This window comes from Mustela nivalis (genome assembly GCF_964662115.1).
Source record: "Mustela nivalis genome assembly, chromosome: 12".
NCBI lineage: Eukaryota > Metazoa > Chordata > Mammalia > Carnivora > Mustelidae > Mustela > Mustela nivalis.
This window is the reverse complement of record NC_139031.1, coordinates 26555080-26575303: the sequence shown is the minus strand read 5'-3', so window position 1 is coordinate 26575303 and position 20224 is coordinate 26555080. Positions and strand designations below refer to the sequence as shown.

Sequence of the window (20224 nt, the reverse complement as noted above, 5' to 3'; positions counted from 1 at the left end):
GGTAGGCTTCTGAGGTAGTATCTGCAGGTGGAAATGGTTATTACTTACCAAAATCTCACACACACACACACACACACACACACACACGCGCGCGCACACATATTATATACACACAAATATATAATTGTTTGGTTACACAAAATAAATGTGAAAGCAACCAATAGGAAAAAGGCTCTCAATTCTGAAAGTGGAAAAGTGATTTTTAAATTTCATTTTATATTTTACTTTTCACAATAAACTTGTGCGTTTTCTCAGGATTTATTGCCCAAAATTACTTATCTTTTTCATGACACATCTACTTTATTTATCTCAGTATTTATTTATACAATAAATACTTCTTTTAATGTGCTTTTATTTCTACAAAGATGCCACCTAGTGGCTTTATGAAATCAAGCATCTCAAAGTATTTCCCATTGTTACAAATAAATGTTAGAGAAAATATTAGAATTTAGAAAACCTAAAAATTATGCCTTTGGATTAAATTTGGATCATACCTCTATGAGTTTGTTAAAGAGACTATACAAATACAGATCCATAGTCTCTTTTCTGAAACTTTAAGGGACAGATATGTTTAAATTAATTCAGATTTTTTAAAGGTGATATGGGCATATACTGTATATTTTGTAACACTGTCAGTACATCTGGGGAAGTAGTCCAGAATCAAATACATTAAGAATTCTGTGCAAAAATATATTCATATTCACACATTAAAGTGAGATAAAGATCACAAATAGCTTTATGTCAATTCAGGTCAGATTTTACTTCCAAATGAGTTATGAAAAAGTTTGGTTTTATCCAGGTATAGAAAAAGAGAATGATGTGAAATATTCTGTCATACAATAGTGTGAGTATGAGAGGCATTTAGATTAATAGTATGAGTATGAGAGCCATTTAGAAATGCCTAAAATGGTCATCTGAAAAAGACATATTTGAAGATCACAAGAGATCCCAAAAAAGAATCTCTGCAATGCTTTTCATTTAAGAGTCATATACAGAAAAGAGGTTAATTCATCATAAATTCCATCTAAGCACACTACAAAAACTTAGCTACTAATATAAACCGAAAGATCACTTTGAAAACTCGCTGTTAGAGCCGTCCGGGTGGCTCAGTGGGTTAAAGCCTCTGCCTTTGGCTCAGGTCATGATCCCAGAGTCCTGGCATCTGGCCCCACATCTGGCTCTCTGTTTGGCACGGAGCCTGCTTCCACCTCTCTGCCTACTTTTGATCTCTGTCAAATAAATCAAATCTAAAAAAAAATCTAATTTTATTTTAGATTTTATTTATTCTTTTGGCAGACAGAGATCACAAACTCCTTATTAGCAATGCGTGGCAAGGTAAATTTGAGTGTTATAGCACATTCAAAAATTTGTGTGTGTCTTTTGTCTTTTGTGTGTGTGTGTGTGTGACTGGTATGTTCCCTTTCCCCTGCCCTATGGTTATGGAAGCATGAGTTGAAATGGCACCATCCTCAGCCCAGATCCCTTATGTAACTCTTTTGAGAACTGTCAACCCTCATTAGCCATGCACTATGAAAAAGAAACAAACTTCTGTTAAAACATTAGGATTTAGGGGTAACCTATTTGAATTCACTGTTTTTCTCACTATTTTCTTTCACTAAGTAGAGTTTTGGTTTATTCCCTCTCTAAATACTGAGTTTCAAATAAATTTCTCCAGTCCCTATCATAAATTCAAATCATGTATCACATTCCCACTTTGATTTCTTGTGAATTATATTAAAAATAAACATCTTCAGGGGTGCTTGGGTGGTGCAGTCAGTTAAGCATCTGCCTTCGGCTCAGGTCATGATCTTAGGGTCCTGTGATCAAGCCCTGTATCGGGCTTCCTGCTCAGCAGAGTCTCCTTCTGCCTCTACCCTTCACCCCCACTTGTGCTCTCTCTCTCTCAAAATCTTTTTAAAAAAGAAAATAAACTTCTTCATCCCCCTGTAAGCCAAACTTTTATGTTCTCATTTACCGCTTTCGCAAATCATTAGTGTTACTATTATTATAGCATAGGCTATCATCCCATTAAGTACTGAGTTCTAAAGGAAATTCTACCCTCAGATGGAAAATACTCATAGTATGTTACTCGATTTGCTGCTTTACCCTAGACACCAGAACACTCTCACACAAATGGTTTCTCTAACTCCTATTTGTTTATATAACCATAGAGCCTGGGAGGAAAAAGAAAAAGTGGGTATTAGCCAAGATACGGGTATTTTCCCATAAAGAACATTGTTGATTTCCTCCCTTTGACAGAGAAAACATTTAGGTGCAGGATATGTCTTCCAGCGATTGAGGCCTGATGTAGGTAACAGGGAAATGGCAACTCTCAAACAGTCTGCTCTGCCTTTGGAGCACATGTGAAGCAAGGTCCTTTAAGACCTGAAAATCTTGGCTTTGGAAAACAGTGAAACTGATCTCTTAGACTTCATGGAAGAGTTCCTGGATATACAGAAGAACATAAACTATCTGGAACACCATCCTGAAAGCAGAAGGAATTCCAACAGGAATCTGTTTCAAAAACCTGCTAAAGCATCAGGTGAAGACTTAACTTCTGAAGGCAACACAGCAACCCTCCCATTGTACGAGGTCCCAAAGTCAGCTATGAAAGACTGATCTTACTTTTATCGAGTATGCTAATCCTCACTGCCATGCTTGAAAATAAATCCGCTTTCCATTATAATAGCAGCAAAAAGCTCAATTAGCTTCACTTCTTTAACTGCACTTTAAGATTAGAAAAGGGAATGATGATGGTAAGCTCCTTTTCTTCCATCCCCCAATTCTGAGAAGCTGGGGTGTGGGGAGGAAGTAGAAAAATGGAGAATGACAGGACACACGAAACCTGAGGCCTGGTGGCTCCCAATGGCTGCCACTGCTGACATCACAGCCTTTCTACTCAGATAAGACCACTTCTGTAACTTCTGGTGTGGAAATGATGGCACCCCCCAACGCTGAGCCTTACTTACTCCAGTGGGTGCCACATACCATTAGCCCATGATAGTCATAGTTTATACCTATTTATTACCTTTATGACATTATTACTACTTCTTTGATCTCTCAAAATCATTACAGGCTGAACAAAAAATTATGTATCATCCTAGATACAAATTATTTCTATCCCAAAGGAAAGAATGGGATAAATTTGAATATTCTGCACTCAGTTCACAGATAGAAGGAAGGGAATGTCAACTTTGCTGCCACTTTCTTGTTTGCAAAGCTCAAACTGATTAGCTTCTTTTCCTTTTGAAGTGTCTGTTGTGTGATTAATCTGAATGAAACCTAAAAAGCCTAGGAGGAATTGAAATGGGCCATTCTGAAAATTACTCAAATTAGTCTAGAAGCCACTCAGCAACACTGAATATCTTTAAATGGAAGAATCACTTGTAAAGAGATCAGGAAAGCCTAATCTGGACGTTATAGAGCAACCAGAAAATTTTTTGAAGGAGTAAAAACTATCAGATGTAAGGTGTATGGGCAGTTGGAATGGCAGTTAATAAATGTAAAAACATGCCCCACACAAAAATGCCTTTTAAATACCTATCCCATTTATATTATCAACCTATAATCCATATGAAGATTTTTCTACAAAATGAAATCCAGTTTACTATCTTTGTTCCTATTTGTTCTTTATAGTCATTTTGACAAAACAAATCATGAAAGCAAGAAATAGGTTATTTTAGTACAGTCCCTATGGTATAGTCAGGAGTGACAGCAATGCAAGAATATTCATAAAAATAATATAATGGTTAGGAACATGAGTTCTGTAGCAAGACTCCCAGATTCAAAATTTAGCTCCACATCTTACTAGCTAGCTACAGGACCTCGGTTCATTATTACACCACTTATTCACCTGTTTTTCCAAGGTGCCTGTGTTGCCTATAGTGGCCTATGATTCCAGAACAGTACTCACACTGAATTTTGGTTTCCTTATCTGGAGAAATGGAGATAATTTACACGATCACTCTTTTAGGAGTTGTAGTGCAGATTTAAGAGTGAAATTAGTCAAGTACTTAGACTGGTACCTGGCAAACATTAACAAATATTAGTTATTATTATTATATTATTACTATACTACTACTGTTCTACCACTAGCATTTCTAATGCAAACATCAATATGGTCCCCTTTTTATTAGCTACAGGAACCCGGTTTGTAAAATACATGATGCCCAAGAATCGTGGGAGGTGAGACTAGAAAGTCTGAGAGAGACATCAAGCCATCTTTGTGTTCATGTGCTCAAAGGACCTAAAAAACAAGTGGTTGATTAGGAAATCAGCTTAAATTATCTATACAGATATGCTTTAAGATCATGTATTTTTTTTACATCTATAAGTATGTATTATATTTAAAGCAAGTATTTAGGACTGAAAAGGAAGTTATAAATCATAAGTTCTACTTTTTTTTTTACAAAGGAAGAAATAGGTCAATCTGAGAGGTTGACAACTTGCCTCCACTTGAGCTCTTGATGGCACTGGAACCATGGGATGAGAACCCCTGGACCTCTGACTCCCTCTAAAGCTTTTCCACTTTCCCCGCAGAAGCCTTCTCTTGCATTCTGACTGCTGAAAAGTAACTCAATCCACCTCAATTAATGCTTATTTACCATTCAATTTACAGCTCTGTAAGGGAAGAAATATATCAGAAAAAAAAAATTTTTCTCATTCTGAAAATTCTGAATGATTCTGCTTTGCCACAAGGGATAGCAAAAGACACAAAAACATATGTGTACAAACACACACAAAAGTAATATCTTTGAAGCTAAAAAATACCAAATTTAAGTACTGAGGACACGTGAAAAATAATTTATGCCAACTGTTTCTTTCCTTGCTTGAATTAGCATTTATCTTAGGTTTGATACTCAACTGCACTCATATTGGAAACTTAGTGAAAACTACCTCGTGATTCCACTTTGAAGTTACAACCTATGTATGACTAAGATGTTCTGAATATAAACCTATCTGTATGTCAGATAAACTTTAGAAACTCTTGATATCTCTCCTTTTACATATACTCAATCTCTATCCTGTAAGCTTTGGTTAATCAAGAAAACTAAAGGCTAAGAAACAGAAAGCCAACTTCTTTAAATAACACAAATGGAAAAGCTTTTCCAACTACCACTGTAAGAAATTTTTTCTTTCAAGAAAGACATTTTTCTTTTAAATACCAAATCAATTTCCTCAACTGTACAACTATAATTTGATGGCTTTTACTCTTACTACTTCACTTTAGTGACCTATAAATTTGTCTAAACAATAATAATAACTATCTTTCCTGGTTTTTTTTTTTTTTTTTTTTTTTTTTTCAGGATAAAAATCATTAAATGATCTGTTGAAGACACCACTATAAATACTTAACATTTTTGTTATGGCTTCTGTGCTGAAAATCTACAGGAATTTTTCCAATTAACTTTCAAATCTTTCTACAACCTTTCCGTAAAAAAAAGGCAAAAAACAAATAACAAAAAAATCTTTGAGATAATTTAAATGAATGCTTTACATATCAAAAATGGATTCACAAGAACCTATTACCATAGTCATCAATTTTAAGAAGTGTCCTAAATATGTTCCATATTAGTTTTCTTGATTATAAGATGTCAATAATATAGAAACATTTTTAATATAACAGAACATTTAATTACATCCATTTCCCATCAACACACCAATCATTTAATGATGATTATAGTGGCCATTTCCATTGGTTGGCAGGAGGCTCTTCCACTAAAGGCTCCCATGGTTTCCACTGTAACATTTTTCTTGCCAGACTTAGTTCATTTTCAGCCTGTTAATAAAAGTTTTTTAAAAAATTATTTGATTACACTAATAGATATTTATCATAGCTAATGATTGAAATACAGTTATTAAAACCATTTTCATGTTACTACCTAATAAGCTATTCTACCATCAAATGTTGGACACTATTAATAAAATTATCTTAATTCTCATAGCTACATAATTATGAGCAAGAAAGGATGGCTTTTGATATTTTCTATATGATTAAAATTTGCTATTAGAGTGTTCAAAAATTTACTTGGTGAATTTTCAATCTTAATTGTCTGTTTCATCATTAGACTATAAATTCTTTGAGAATGAGAAGAATATCTCTTATCTATGTCAATGGCTTTCAAGCTTTATTTTATCATGGCCCACAGTAAAACACAACAAATTCTACTAAAGGATCCATTATATGCACATAAAACTATCATTACCTTTACTAGCTAGGATACATTATTTTCTATTATTTTTTTTTAATGCTAGTCATAACTCATCTAACTGACTTCCTGACCCATAATCACTTGACCCACAGTTTGTAAAACAATGATCTATGGAGTATAGAATATCATAGATGCACAAAATTTACTGATTGAATTAATTTCCTTAGTCAGATTATGTTACATTTAACTTTTTCCCTTCAAAAAAATTTATAACTATTTAACAAATATTTTAGGTTCTTTTTATTTCACATTTTTATACAACAAAAAGACCTATGACAAGTCCTGCTAACTTAGAAGAACACTGTTAAACATTTGTCAGGATGTCAGAAAAGGAATTCAAATACAGAGTAAGTGCCAAATTCCATCACAGACTGTAATTCTTTAAGAAAGGCAATGCCTCATTTATGCCAGTGGGACAAAACCGCCAATCTATGTTTAGCATCAAGTCTAAAATGTATACAAACAATGAGTTAAAAAGCAGATTAATAGCAGTCTGAGGATAGAGGGATTTACTAATACTAAAATGAGAAAATAGTATAAATACTAATTAAAAATATCTCTAACGATGGCTATTTCCCTGGCAGCCCTTTGGCCTGGGTCTGTTGACCATTCATGCTTTCTTTAAGCCCCAAAGGCATCGTGTAGTGTGGGGAGGGTACCTAACCCTATAGCATCATGAGGTCAACCCCATTTCAGGTAGCTGGACTCAGCTGCATGAGACCGCTATTGCCCATTCCTGCTCTCTTCCTTACTTCTAACACAGTATCGTTTCCTTCTTCTATCATCTCTCTAAAAATGGGCTGTCAAAAATAGTAGCTACTGGGGCACCTGGATGGCTCAGTGGGTTAGGCCTCTGCCTTCAGTTCAGGTGATGATCTCAGGGTCCTGGGATCAAGCCCCGCATCTGGCTCTCTGCTTAGCAGGGAGCCTGCTTCCCCCACTCTCTCTGCCTGCCTCTCCGCCTACTTGTGATCTCGCTCTCTGTCAAATAAATAAATAAAATCTTAAAAAAAAAATGGTAGCTACTACCTACATGTGACTACTGACTAGGCATCTGAAATGCAGCCAGTTCAAACTCAGACATGCTCCAAGTATAAAATACAAAAAAGATTTTAAAGACTTAGTATAGGTGCGCCTGGGTGGCTCAGTGGGTTAAGCCTCTGCCTTCGGCTCAGGTCATGATCTCAGGGTCCTGGGATCGAGCCCCACATCAGGCTCTCTGCTCAGCAGGGAGCCTGCTTCCCTCTCTCTCTCTTTCTCTGCCTGCCTCTCTGCCTACTTGTGATCTCTGTCTGTCAAATAAATAAATAAAATCTTTAAAAAAAAAAATAAAGACTTAGTATAAAAAAGAATATAAAATATAACAATATTTTTATATTGGTTATAGGTTTCAATTAATGTTTTAAATATTTTAGGTTAAGTAAAACATTACTAAAATTCAACCTTAAAACTGCCTATGGAATTGTGGAGATGGCACAGCTGACTTAAAAATAGCTATTGCACCCTGAAACTATAACTGCATAATAAATTTATGTGTAAGTTAAACTAATCATGATCAAAGTGAGATGTGACAAAAAAGAAAGGAAAAGGATAAGGACAATAGTAAGTTAGGCAGTATATTGCCATATGGTACAACAGCTGGTGAATGAAGAGAAGGCCAAGAAAATAGGCCTTTGAATGACTAAAATAGTCTACATTCATAAAAGGCTGTATGAATGCCCTATTCCTCTTTTAACAGAGCCATCTAACAATTCTTTTGAATTTGTATATCATGTCTGTTGGTGATATACCTCCCTAATGACCAATACTGCCCACTATATCCTTTTATTTGTCCTTTAATAAAACTGAAGAAATGGTTTTATTTTCTTTAAATTAAAAAAAAAAATTAAATGAAAGAGAATTGAGTGTCAGATGGCGTCTAAGAGTAGACGTCTAAACCTATAATACTGTGGCAGGGAGGTGGGTGGTGAAGTGGTGGGGCAAAGCAGGGAATGTGATTTGACCAAATAAAAATTTAAAACATCTTTACATATGAGAGAAAATATTCAGTTGAAGTCAAAGAAAGGCAAAGAAGAGACTGAAAAAATGTACAGATAATATAGCAAAAGTTTAAGGTTAATATCTCTTTTATTTTAAAAAACATTCAAAGAAATATAGAAGATAAATGTTAATAAATAAATAAAATCTTTTATTTTTAAGATTTTATTTATTTATTTGACACACAGAGAGAGAAACCGCAAGTAGTCAGAAAGGCAGGTAGAGAGAGAGGGGGAAGCACACTCTCTGATGAGCAGAGAGCCCAATGCGGGACTCGATCCCAGCACCCTGCGTTCATGACCTGAGCCACCCACGCACCCTAAATAAATAAAATATTAAGAAAAAAAATGACAGAGTAAATACATGAATGATGTAATATATAAAACACAAAATACAAGAACATATTTTAAGCTTAACCTTATTAATAATTGGGGGAAAAATGCACAACTTAAAAAAAGGCACAGGGGGCGCCTGGATGGCTCAGTGGGTTCAAGCCTCTGCTTTCGGCTCAGGTCATGATCCCAGGGTCCTGGGCTCAAGCCCCACATTGGTCTCTCTGCTCAGCAGGGAGCCTGCTTCCTCCCCTCTCTCTGCCTTCCTCTCTGCCTGCTTGTGATCTCTGTCAAATAAATAAATAAAATCTTTAAAAAAAAAAAAAAGGCACAGATGTGTTAATCAAAGTAAAAAATAAAAATACATTTTCATTTTATGATTTGTGATTCAAAAAACCTGTATTTCTCTATATTAAAAATATATGAAGCCTTTAAAACACAAAAGTATGTATCTAAAAAGATAAAATTATTCAAATAATAGTAATATTGTGTTACTACTTTGAACTAAAGGCTAAGAGTAAATTTAAGGTGTATCCAACTCCAAATCTCCAACAGAAGCCTCATAAATTCAAACTATAATTACTGATAAATATTTAATTGATTTATACATGACAGAACTATTTCCTACATGCAATTATTCTTATATTTGAGAGTTGATTAAATAAAGAAATTTAGGGTTTTTTTTTTTTCTGGAAAGTCAGTTTTGTGTCTCTAAGTATTGTGCCTCTGACCATTTAAAGCCAAACAGCTATTCAACTTTTTATTTACCTGAAGAATAACCTCTTCTAGTTGGCCACACTGAAGTTGGTCTTCTAATTTCTTAACATCTGGTTCCTACAATTTAAAGGAAAAAAAGAAAAAAAGATTTAAACAAAGAAGCACAATATCTAAATGTTTCAATATCCTAATTAAAAGACCCAAATATAAAATAGCACTTATTATAGCAAACATAATTAATTTTTATTTTATTAAGCCCTTACTAATGTTTGCCAAATATCTGGTGGAAACCCATTTCATTTACTATTTTATTGTTTTTCTGTCTTAATATTAACTTGCTTATCAAGAGTAAGAAATATGATGTCCACCTCAGTCTTTCTAAAATACAGATTTTAGGGCACCTGGGTGACTCCGTTGTTAAGCATCTGCCTTTGGCTCAGGTCATGGTCCCAGGGTCCTGGGACTGAGCCCCACATCAGGCTCCCTGCTCAGCAAGAAGCCTGCTTCTCCCTCTCCCACATATCCTGCTTGTGTTCTCTCTCTCACTGTGTCTCTCTGTCAAATAAATAAATAAGTAAAATCTTTTAAAAATAAATAAATAAAATACAGATTTTAAAATACTACTTTATTTTCTTAGTATTTCCTACATTTCCTCTGAGAGCATTAGTATTCAAAATAAATGCTACTCTACAACCCAGAATTCCACTCTTAGGTATATACCAAACAGAAAAGTATAATACATTAACCAAATGGCACGTTCAAGAATGTTCACAGCGGCACAAATTATAACCCCAAACTAGAAATAATTCAAATAATCATATATAGAATTAATTAATATAGTATTTGGATATAACCGAATACTACCTAACGAGAATACATGAACTACAGCTAGATGCAAGAACATGGATGATTCTCTCAAACATAATAGTAAATGAACGAAATCACACACAGAAAAGCACAGACTTAGATTCCATTTATAGAAAGTTAAAAACCCGGTGACATGAACCTATGGTGTTAGAGGTCAGAAGAGTAGTTATCTTTAGGAGGGTACTAACTTGGACGGTAAAAAGAGAGGGTTTGGGCATTCTGAAAATGTCCTCTGATTTGGTATTAACATGGGTATGATTACTTTGTGAAAATTCATCAAGCTCTACACTTACGATTTCTGCATATTTCTTTTGTACATTATTCTTCAATAAAATAGAAAGAAATAGAAAAGAAATGCTTATAATTAAAATAGAAAATTAAAATTAAAATAGAAAAGAAATGCTAATATGTTATCTAGAAAATACAATGACATGTATTTATTGCTAGTAAACTGAGCTTTGTGAGATCCAGAAGCCATGTTCTATACATTCTTACACATATGTAAGGTGTAAAAAGGATGGTCTTTTGACCCACAAAAGGAATGAAAAGAGAAAAAAAAACAAAAGATATTTTCTACAGGTACTGGCACATTCCTGCTTCAGGGCATCTGCTGGCTAACCAGGGATATCTGCATGGCTTGTTCCTTCACTTCCATCCAAGTTTTAGCTCATGTATCACCTTCTTAGTGAGGACCACTCTTGATAGTAACTTATACTGTGGTAGATAAATAATGCCCCTCAAAATGTCTATGACCTAATCCCTAAAACCTATTAATGTTACCTTGTGGGGCAAATACTTTGCAAATGTAATTAAGAATCCTGAGACAGAGATTATCCTAAATTATCCAAGTAGGCCCTAAATACAATTACAGAAATCCTTTAAAGACAGAGGCAGAGTGAAATGATGCACAGAGAAGAGAAAGTAATGTGACCACAGAGGCAGAGATTAGAATGACAAACCAAAAATGCTGAAAGCCACCAGAGCTGCAAGTGTCAAGGAACAGGTTCTACCCTAGAACCTCTAAAAGGAACGCAGTCTTGTCAATACCCTGATTTGGGCCCTTGGTACTAATTTTAGGATTTTTGGCTTCTGGAAATGTAAAAGAATAAATTTCTATTGTTTTAAGCCACCAAGTTTATTAGGACAGGCAGAGGAAACAAATATATATCGTAACATCCCTCATCACCTATATACACATCATTCTCTTTTCATTTTCCTTCACTGCATTTAACTACTTTCTAACATGCTATTTAATGTACTTCTTTATTAACTTACTTACTTCTTTGCCTGCCACCATTAATGTGTAATCTCCAAGAAGGCAGGGATTTTTATCTACTTTGTTCCTGGTCATATAGGCACTGGCTTCCATCCCTACAAACTTACATGGCATATAAAAGGCATTCAATGTTTCTTGAATAAATGAAAATAGAAAAGAAGGTGGAGGAAAGCAGATGAACATGTTTGAGAAAGACTGGTTAACTCGGAATTAACTGAGCTTTAAAGCCGAACTCCAAAAGCAAAACAGGAAAGGTGGTCACTGTTAAGAGACCCAGGAGAGTGAAGAAAAGAAGGCAAAGAAGGTTCAGTATTTCCAACTCAAGAGAATCCTGTGCTAGGAAAACAATTCAAAATTTGTCTTACTGAAGGTAAGTTAATAATATGACTTCTATTTAACAGTGACAGAACGTCCTTAAACTTAATAAGCTACCATGTACTGATCACCATGTGCTTGCAACTGTGTTAAACATTGTACATAATTACCTCATTCAGTCCTAACAGTAAGTATTTAAGTAGGTATTATACTCGAATTTTAGATGAGGAAACTGAGAAAAAGAAATGGACAATATGCCAATAGTCACTCAGCAAATACGTATTAGAGCTGAGATGAAAATTTTGGACAGGCCACAAACCAATACTTTTCACCAATATTCTACCTCCCTAGTATAATCTGAAAAAATATTTACTTTTATTTCCATTTCAGGCTTAGTAAATAGATATTTTATAATCATAACAATATTTACTGAAGACTTCATATAGGACTCTATTGAGGGTTAAAAATCTGTACTAATTTTACCAAAAACAGGAATGAGGATACAACTATTATACGGTGCTTGGGATTATTAAAACTATTTGTATGAAGCCTTTTGGATAGACAAAAATTTCTATAGGATCTTATATAAGCACCAGGCACTATGCTCAATTCTTGGGACACAAAGAGGAATGCAAGCATCAATCATAAGTAGCTTATGGACTAGTAGAGAAGTCATAAATAAAATACAGTGTGACAGGTACAATGTAAGAAAAGCAAGGAAGTTGTTAATCTCTACTTAGGAAGATAAGAAAAGGCTTTACATAGTTAGTAACGGATCTTGAGGCCTTGAATAAGCCAGAAAGACAAGGTAAGGGTATTCCAGGAAGAAGAAAATACAAAGAAACACAATAATAAAATTACATGTAAATCACGAAATTATCAGCTGTTTGGTATTGCTAAAGTTTAGGGTATGAAATTGGAAATGACAAGGTAAGATTCAGAAGATAACCCAGAGTCAGACATTGGAGCACCTTCCATACCACTCTAAGGACTTTAACATGTAAGTCAGTGGTTCCCAAACCTGGCTGTACATCAAAGAAAGGCTTGGAGATAAAAGCAGTTAGAAGAGTTTCATACAACTAACTCAGCAAAAATTCTTAAATTCTGCATCTGAGAAACACTAACCAAGAAACCACAGGAAGAACCTGGATCAGATTGATAGACTGGAAAAAAAAAAATCATTCTATTGGCAGTGTGGGGCATATAATAAATTATGATGGAACTACACATGGACCGGTAAGTTAAACAGCAATTAAAAGAGCCCAAGTCAGAGAAAACTATTTTAACTAGTAAGTGAAAGTAATGACAGTAAACTCTTCTTTGGTGGACACTGGATAAGAGAGAAAAGAAAAAGAGGGCAAAAATAAAGGAAGATATAAAGATAAGAATTTTCTTTTTAAGAAAATACATTTTGAGGCTATCTGAAAGTTAATTAAATCCGTGGATAAAAGGGAAATAGAGAAAAACGATTAAAGTGGGATAAGGTTATGGAGAAGGAAAGCAGAGAAAGACTCAAAGAGCTTTACCTCATGAAAAGAGAAAGGGAAATTTCTTACTCTGTGATGGAAAAAAAAAATGCGAAGCCCGTTTTACCTTAAGGAAAACATGAAATCAAAAGAAATGTTGAACTTCCCCTTATAGACTTTAATCTGTAAGCCACTTTCAGAATTGCCAAGCTAAGAATAAAAGTTCTAAATCAAACTGTTTTGCTGCATACCTAGGGAAAAATAATTATTCTCTTTGGACTACAGAGCATGGTAACATAATAATAAGAAAAATGTATTAGGATCACTTATTACTTACATGTAAATTACTTTTAGAGTTTGAACACTTCTGGAAAATTACAAAAGTCCATGAAATAATTGCTAGTGTGAAAATTTAATAATTGAGAAATTTAATTGTACAATAGTGCAATATAGTTTGGTATAAAAGAACTAGTAGCAGTTTATGGTGTGTCTGGCTAGGGCCTTTGATTTAAAACCTATAAAATGGGCGCCTGGGTGGCTCAGTGGGTTAAGCCACTGCCTTCAGCTCAGGTCATGATCTCAGGGTCCTGGGATCGAGTCCAGCATCGGGCTCTCTGCTCAGCAGGGAGCCTGCTTCCTCTTCTCTCTCTCTGCCTGCCTCTCTGCCTACTTGTGATCTCTCTCTGTCAAATAAATAAATAAAATCTTAAAAAAAAATAAAACCTATAAAATGCTTCTATTAGTCCGCTAGGGCTGCCAACAAAATACCACAGAGTCTATGGCAACAGAAATTTATCTTCTCACAGTTCTGGAGACTGTTAGCCCAAGATCAAGGTGCAAGAAGGTCAGTTTCCAATGAAAGCTTTCTTTCTGGCTTGCAGATAGTTACTTTTTCATTGAGTCCTCACATGGCTGTCTCTGATTATAAGGACACTAATTCTACTGAATCAGGGCTCCAATCTTAGGACCCCATTAACCTTAATTACTTCTACAGATGTTCCACCCACACTGGAGAGGGGTTAGGTCTTCAGCATATGAATGGGGGGAGGGGACAGAGTCAGTTCATAACAATGTTTGATACAATTTTTGGTAATTAAGAGACTGACTTGGTCCTCTCTGCAACAAAGCACTTTTTAAAACAGTTATTTTTGAGAATTTTTTTTTAAACACAACAGATATTTTTTGTTTTGCTTTCATTCTTCTCTACACTGAAACTAGAGAAAAGAGGTAAGGATTATTATATCTATAGATAAGTCAATAATCAACAAAGGACTTGATCAGGAAGAGAGGTAAAAAGAACAATGTGAATTTAGAGAAGAGACCTAATGTGGTTATTTCACTATGGTATTTAACAGTGGCTTGCACATGGAATGCATTTAGTAAAAAGGAATTTGCTGAATGAAGGGACAAAGGATGGAAGGAAAGCAAAGAATAGAAAAGAGCAAAGTATATTCCATATGTGGAATATGCAAAAAATAAACAACTGAACTTTTTTGTTAATATTGCATTGAAACCATATATCCAAGAAAACAAAATCAAGTCAGCTACTTACCGCTTTAACCATACTCAGCTTCTCATTTGTAATCTGTTCTGTGTACTTCCTATATGCTGCATTTTTAGGAATTTGCTCAAGAACATCAAGAATCTTTGTGTACAATATTCTTAGCCTCTGAAAAGACAAATCACATACATTTCCAGTTTAAAATATCATCTTAAGATTCAACAGAATACTTCAGAAAGTCTCACAAATTACAAAAAGGCAAAACAAAACAAAAACCCCTCACATGTTTTTTAAAAAGCATTTAACTCTTCCTTGTTGCAATTTCTTCATGTCTATGCACTATCTATCACCTTTATAACTGAGGAAAAATGTGAGTACAGTTGATTCGTGGACAATGCTGGGGTTGGGGGCCAGTCCCTGCATGGTTGAAAATCCACGTATAACTTATGACTCTGCCAAAACTTAACTAGTAGGCTACGGTTGACTAGAAGCCTCACCAATAACACAAACAGTTGGTTAACATATATTTTATATGTTGTATGCATCATATATTATATTCTTACAATAAAGTAAGTTAGAGAAAAGAAAATGTTATTAATAAAGTCTTAAGGAGGGGCACCTGGGTGGCTCAGTGGGTTGGGCCTCTGCCTTCAGCTCAGGTCATGATTTCAGGGTCCTGGGATGGAGCCCCCCATTGGGCTCTCTGCTCAGCGGGGAGCCTGTTTCCCACCCCCCACCCTACCGCCCCCTCCTCTGCCTACTTGTGATCTCTCTCTCTGTCAAATAAATAAATAAAATCTTTAAAAAAAGAAAGAGAAAGTCTTAAGGAAAATACACTTACAGCACTGTACTGTATTTATTGAAAAAAAATGTGCATATAAGTAGACCCAAGCAGTTCAAACCTGTGCTATTCAAGGGTTAAATGTAGAAATACGGATACTTTTCACATTGCATGAACAACAGAAGTTGTATATAAGCCAAAGGTATGATACTAAGTAAAAATAAAACTGCATTCTAACTTATTACTAATGATCTAGTCTGAAAATCAACTCATTTACTAAATCATTATTTCTCAAATTGAGATTCTAAGCACTACAAAATCAGATTTTTTTTTCAATTTTTCTTATCTGAATTTCTGCATAAGTAAAACAAACAACAATCATCAGGATGATCAAATTTAACTAAATGTAGTCCTAATACTTCAGCTTATGATAACTGAGTTGGTATCATGTGAATGAAGGTTTCACCACAGGCTTAACAGGAAAGTAACAAGAGAACTGAATCACTGTACAGCCTGTATTGAAGCACACTGAACTTCAAGTTCACACACAGCAGTCTGGATAAAGTCACATGTAAGCAGCTGTGATAGCAGATGCTAATTCACAAATGTTCACAAGTAGTAAGTATAATCATAAATATACATACATGATAAAGAATTTTTTATTATTTCTTTGTATTTAATTTGAAATGTTTTAGTTTAATTGTATAAAATCCACAGGTGCTAATACCTAGTTTCATTCATATATATTCACAATATACATTATGAATAAACAAATAAACCTTCAGGGCTTCTAAGAATTGCTTTTCTTAAAAAGTAATCTGCATATTTAGACATTATTTAGACATTTGATACAACGTTCCATAAGAGAGTATTTTTTAACTATACTAATGTAGAAATTATCAGATAACATATAATCTGAATTATGCATGGGTTTTCAGCCTCATTTCTTCTTAATTTTAGCAAAGGATATGGCAATTGAGAGGTCAAGTTAACAGACTTGGGTTCTAAAATGGAGATGTTAATAATATCTGCTTCATAGGTTGTTGTATAGCTTAAAACAGTATCTGGCACCCATTAACATTCAATAAATGTTAGCATTACTGTTCTATTGGAGGGAGTCACTTCAGCAGGTATCAGAGTTAAGTTCAAAAAAAAGAAGTGTCTGAGATAGACCTGGAGGAATGATAGGACTTGGACACTTAAAGATGTAGGAAAAGACAACCTTACACATGGAATACACACATAGGACTGAATGGCAAAAATAAAAGGAATATAAAGTAATTAGTATATAGTTCTAGTTTCCTTTGACTTTGCTGCCCAATAGTCACTGGCCAAATATGGTTATCAAACACTTGAAATGTGGTTAGAACTAAAAAGTGCTATAAACACAAATACACAGTGGATTTTGAAGATCTAGTATAAAAAAAGAGTATAATATATTAATTTTTATATTGATTATATACTGGAATGGACATTTTATTAAAATAAATAAAACATTAACATGTTTTAAATATATTAAATAAAATTACTAGTTTTTACCTTTTTCTGTATTAAAAAAAGTGAGTCCTAGAAAATTTAAAATTACGAACAGAGTTTATATTTATAACCCACATTATATTTTTATTGGACAGCATGTGGCTAGAATATAGAACCGTGAGTTCCGTTTTAGACAATAATGAGTCATTATGAACTCTTAAGAACTACACAACATTCGCTTAACAAACCTTATCTTTACTGAGCACATACCATGTGCTCATCCTAGTTCTAGCAGTGAATAAAATAATAAAAAATCCCTGCCTTCATGAAAACCTACCTTCTAATAGAGAAAGTCAATGAGCAAGATAAATTACTAGAATTCGGAATGCTAAATAGCGGTCTGGAGGGCCTTTATTAGGACTTCTCTACTGCAAGTGAAATCAAAAGCCAGTGGAGGGTTCTGCTGAGAGACATGACCAGACTCATATGTGTCAAGCTGACTCTAGCTTGGTTGAAAAAGACTAAAGTGAAGCCGTGACAAAGAAGGAAAGGCAGTTAGGAAGCAAATGCTTCAGCTTGATGATGGTAGCTGAGAACATTGTAGCAGCAGAGGAGATGGTGAAAAGTACTCAAAATCTGGATATATGTTAAAAGTAGAAACCTAGAGGATGTAATTCAGTCCTAACTGTGGGGTGTGAGCAAGAGAGAGAAATTAAACTTGGTTTCAAGGTTTCTGACCTGAGTGAGTACAAGAATGGAAATGCCATTCACTGAGGTAAGCAAGCCTGAGAGGAGCAGATTTTACACAGAAGAACAGGAACCCAATGTTGGACATTAAATTTGGGTTGCCTGACATTCAAGTGGAGATAACCACTAAGCAATTAAATAGAGAAGACTCTCATAAGGAGAGGTCCCTGCTTGGTACAGAAATCCAACAGTTATCAGTGTATAAATGGTATTTAAAACCACTAGATTGGGTCCAGACAAGGAGACAAATATAAGCAGAGGAAAGTTCCAGGAACTAAGTCTTAGCACTCCAAAATTTGTAAGTGGGAATATGAGAAATAACCAGAATAGGAGGAGGAGAAGAAAGTAAAGTGGGGGTGGGGGGTGCGGAGATAACCAAAAAAGCAGGAGACTGAGGTGTCCCCCAGCCCCAAATGCTTGATGGGAGACAGCGCCAAATGTGGCAAGTGCTATTAATGGGTCAATTAAGATGAGAAACGTGAGGTGACCGTTGGATTTAGCAGCACGGAAATCATGGTGATCTTGAAAAGGGCAGTTGTAGCCAAATCTGAGTGAAGTGATTCAAAGGGAAGTAAGAGACAATGGAGACAGTTAAGTACAGATAACTCTTTCCAATCACCTGTAAAGGGGAGGAGAGAAATGGTGTGATTACTCAAGGCAGGTCAGGGATAGCGGGAGGAGGTTTTTGAAGTGTTTTAGATGGAAGCCTTGCCACTAGAAGGGAAAACTGATGACACAGGGGTTAGTTGCCAGAGCGATATATTCCATAAGCCAGAGTGTGCTGGAATCTGAGGCACCTAAGGCAGAAAAATGTGAGGCGGGGGTTAAAGGTGGAAAATGGAGCTACAGGGACGGGAGGGCCCTCCAACAAGTACAGGCGAAGCCACCAGACGGCTACGGAGAAACTGGCAAGGGAAGTGGCTGAATTACGAGGTCGGGGGGCACGCACGACACCAACACACGGCACCGATCAACGAAGTGGGCACTGCTCGGTCTCAAGACAGCTCTCGGGCTGAGCTGTAATTTCAGGCTTGAATGTCCACATCCCCCTGGTCTTTCCAACAAGGTCACAGCGCTCTGGTCGTCCTCGCGCTGTCAGGAATGCAGCAGCACGTACCTCGTGCGGACTCTCACAGACAGCCAATCCCACAAGGCCGGTGGTCTGTTCGGAAACAAAACACGAGTCACGCTGCAGACAATTCCGCGCAAAACCACCAGTCCCCCGGCTAAAACCGGCCTAACCCTGCGATCGGTCTCTCAGAGCCACTAGTTTGGGGCGGAGCTACGAAATCCGTCATCTCTGAGGACACAGCTGAAGGAGTCCCCCCCAAACCCCCGCAAGCCCGCGCCAGTTCCGGCCGTCACCCGCGGGATGAGAGGCTTTCGGGCTGACTCTACCCCCACGACCGAAAGTCCAACAGTGACCTCCAGTCACCTTACCTTCTTCAGCAAACCCGCCATGACAGCGCCGACAGGACGGGGACGCGCAGCCCTCTGGGAGCCTCGCTCAGACCCGCTCAATCCACCACCGAGGCCGCCACACCGTCACCTTGGAAACAGACTCGGTCAGCCTCGCTCGGGATTTCCACCGGGGCAAAGGCTGTACCCCGCCCGTTTCTACGCGGAAAATGGACGCATGCGCAATGAGTACACGAGCGTCGAAAGCCGGCGCTGGAGGAAGCTGGTGTGTGTTAGCTGGGTTGTGTCTCGGCTCCTGCCCTTAACTGCCTTTGACGGCTTGCCCAAAGGCAGAGGGGAAATACTCCAAATCTCCAGAAAGCTGTGACAGAACCTGCACTCGGCTTAACCTTTGGCGAATTCCTCAACCTCCCTTCCACGATGCAGCGTTTAGTAAAATGAGAGTGGTTCTCTGGAGCTATCATATCATCTAAGTGATCGAGTAGCAGCAAGGGTTAATTCATAGCGCAAGCATATCAGTATTCTCGATCTAATGCGCCAAAGCATTTTGCAGTGTGAGGCCATTTCCTATCTCAACCCTTTTCCACTTCACCTTTCGGAAGTACATCATCCACTTTTCCTCAGGTGAAGTGACAGCAGACCACACCACTTCTCCCCACTTACCTCTGCAGACGTTCATCGAGTACACGTGATGTGTTAGTTACCGGGACATAATTTGTAAGACGGGATCCTACATCCTGGAATTTACTGAACCATAATGAAAAGATGCATTAATATTTGGTAAGTGTTCTAAAAGAGTCTGTGCCAAGTGCAGTGGTAGCAGGGAAGCAGAAGTAAGTAACCCAAAATGGTAGGTGACTGTAGTCAAAGAAGGCATTTGCTAACAAGTCAACGAGAGAAAAGCACAACAAACTGAGTGAAAACATATGTGTATATATAAAAAATATAAAAGCCGAAGTCCTTTATCTGCCTTTCATCTGCACCAGAGAACCCCACAGCCTCTCACTTCTCAGAACCGACCTGTGGTTCTGAGAAATCCTCTCCATGCTTAGGTAGCTGTTCTAATTCTTTTCTAGGA

The 20224-nt window shown here is 36.5% G+C and overlaps 1 protein-coding gene across 4 annotated transcripts; it reads right to left on the bottom strand.

The window, feature by feature from the left end:
- Positions 1–102: 102 nt before the first annotated feature.
- On the bottom strand, positions 103–19970 carry NDUFA5 (NADH:ubiquinone oxidoreductase subunit A5). Of its 4 annotated transcripts, XR_014300951.1 has the most exons (7): positions 19168–19353; positions 18845–18889; positions 14775–14891; positions 9350–9415; positions 5661–5779; positions 4450–4563; positions 103–4246 (listed from the first exon to the last, which is right to left on the bottom strand). XR_014300951.1 is itself a non-coding variant. In XM_082692261.1 (6 exons), the coding sequence occupies exons 1-5, from the start codon at positions 19186–19188 to the stop codon at positions 5678–5680; spliced, it is 351 nt and encodes a 116-aa protein (XP_082548387.1). In that variant the 5' UTR covers positions 19189–19353; the 3' UTR covers positions 103–4563; positions 5661–5677. The 4 variants fall into 4 exon arrangements, 3 of the variants coding, with proteins under 3 accessions (XP_082548387.1, XP_082548386.1, XP_082548385.1); XM_082692261.1 differs by having other exon boundaries at positions 103–4563; XM_082692260.1 differs by lacking the exons at positions 103–4246; positions 4450–4563 and adding an exon at positions 19810–19970 and having other exon boundaries at positions 5612–5779; positions 19168–19276.
- Between the last annotated feature and the right edge of the window lie 254 nt (positions 19971–20224).

What these genes read in the sequence shown, in the direction of transcription:
- NDUFA5 (XM_082692260.1), bottom strand. Translation starts at nt 19,188, where the DNA reads ATGGCGGGTTTGCTGAAGAAG. An exon ending in TCTGTGAGAGTCCGCACGAG is followed by an intron (nt 14,892 to 18,844) that starts GTACGTGCTGCT and finishes TTGTCTTTTCAG; the next exon opens with AGGCTAAGAATATTGTACAC. An exon ending in TAGAAGAGGTTATTCTTCAG is followed by an intron (nt 5,780 to 9,349) that starts GTAAATAAAAAG and finishes TTTTATTAACAG; the next exon opens with GCTGAAAATGAACTAAGTCT.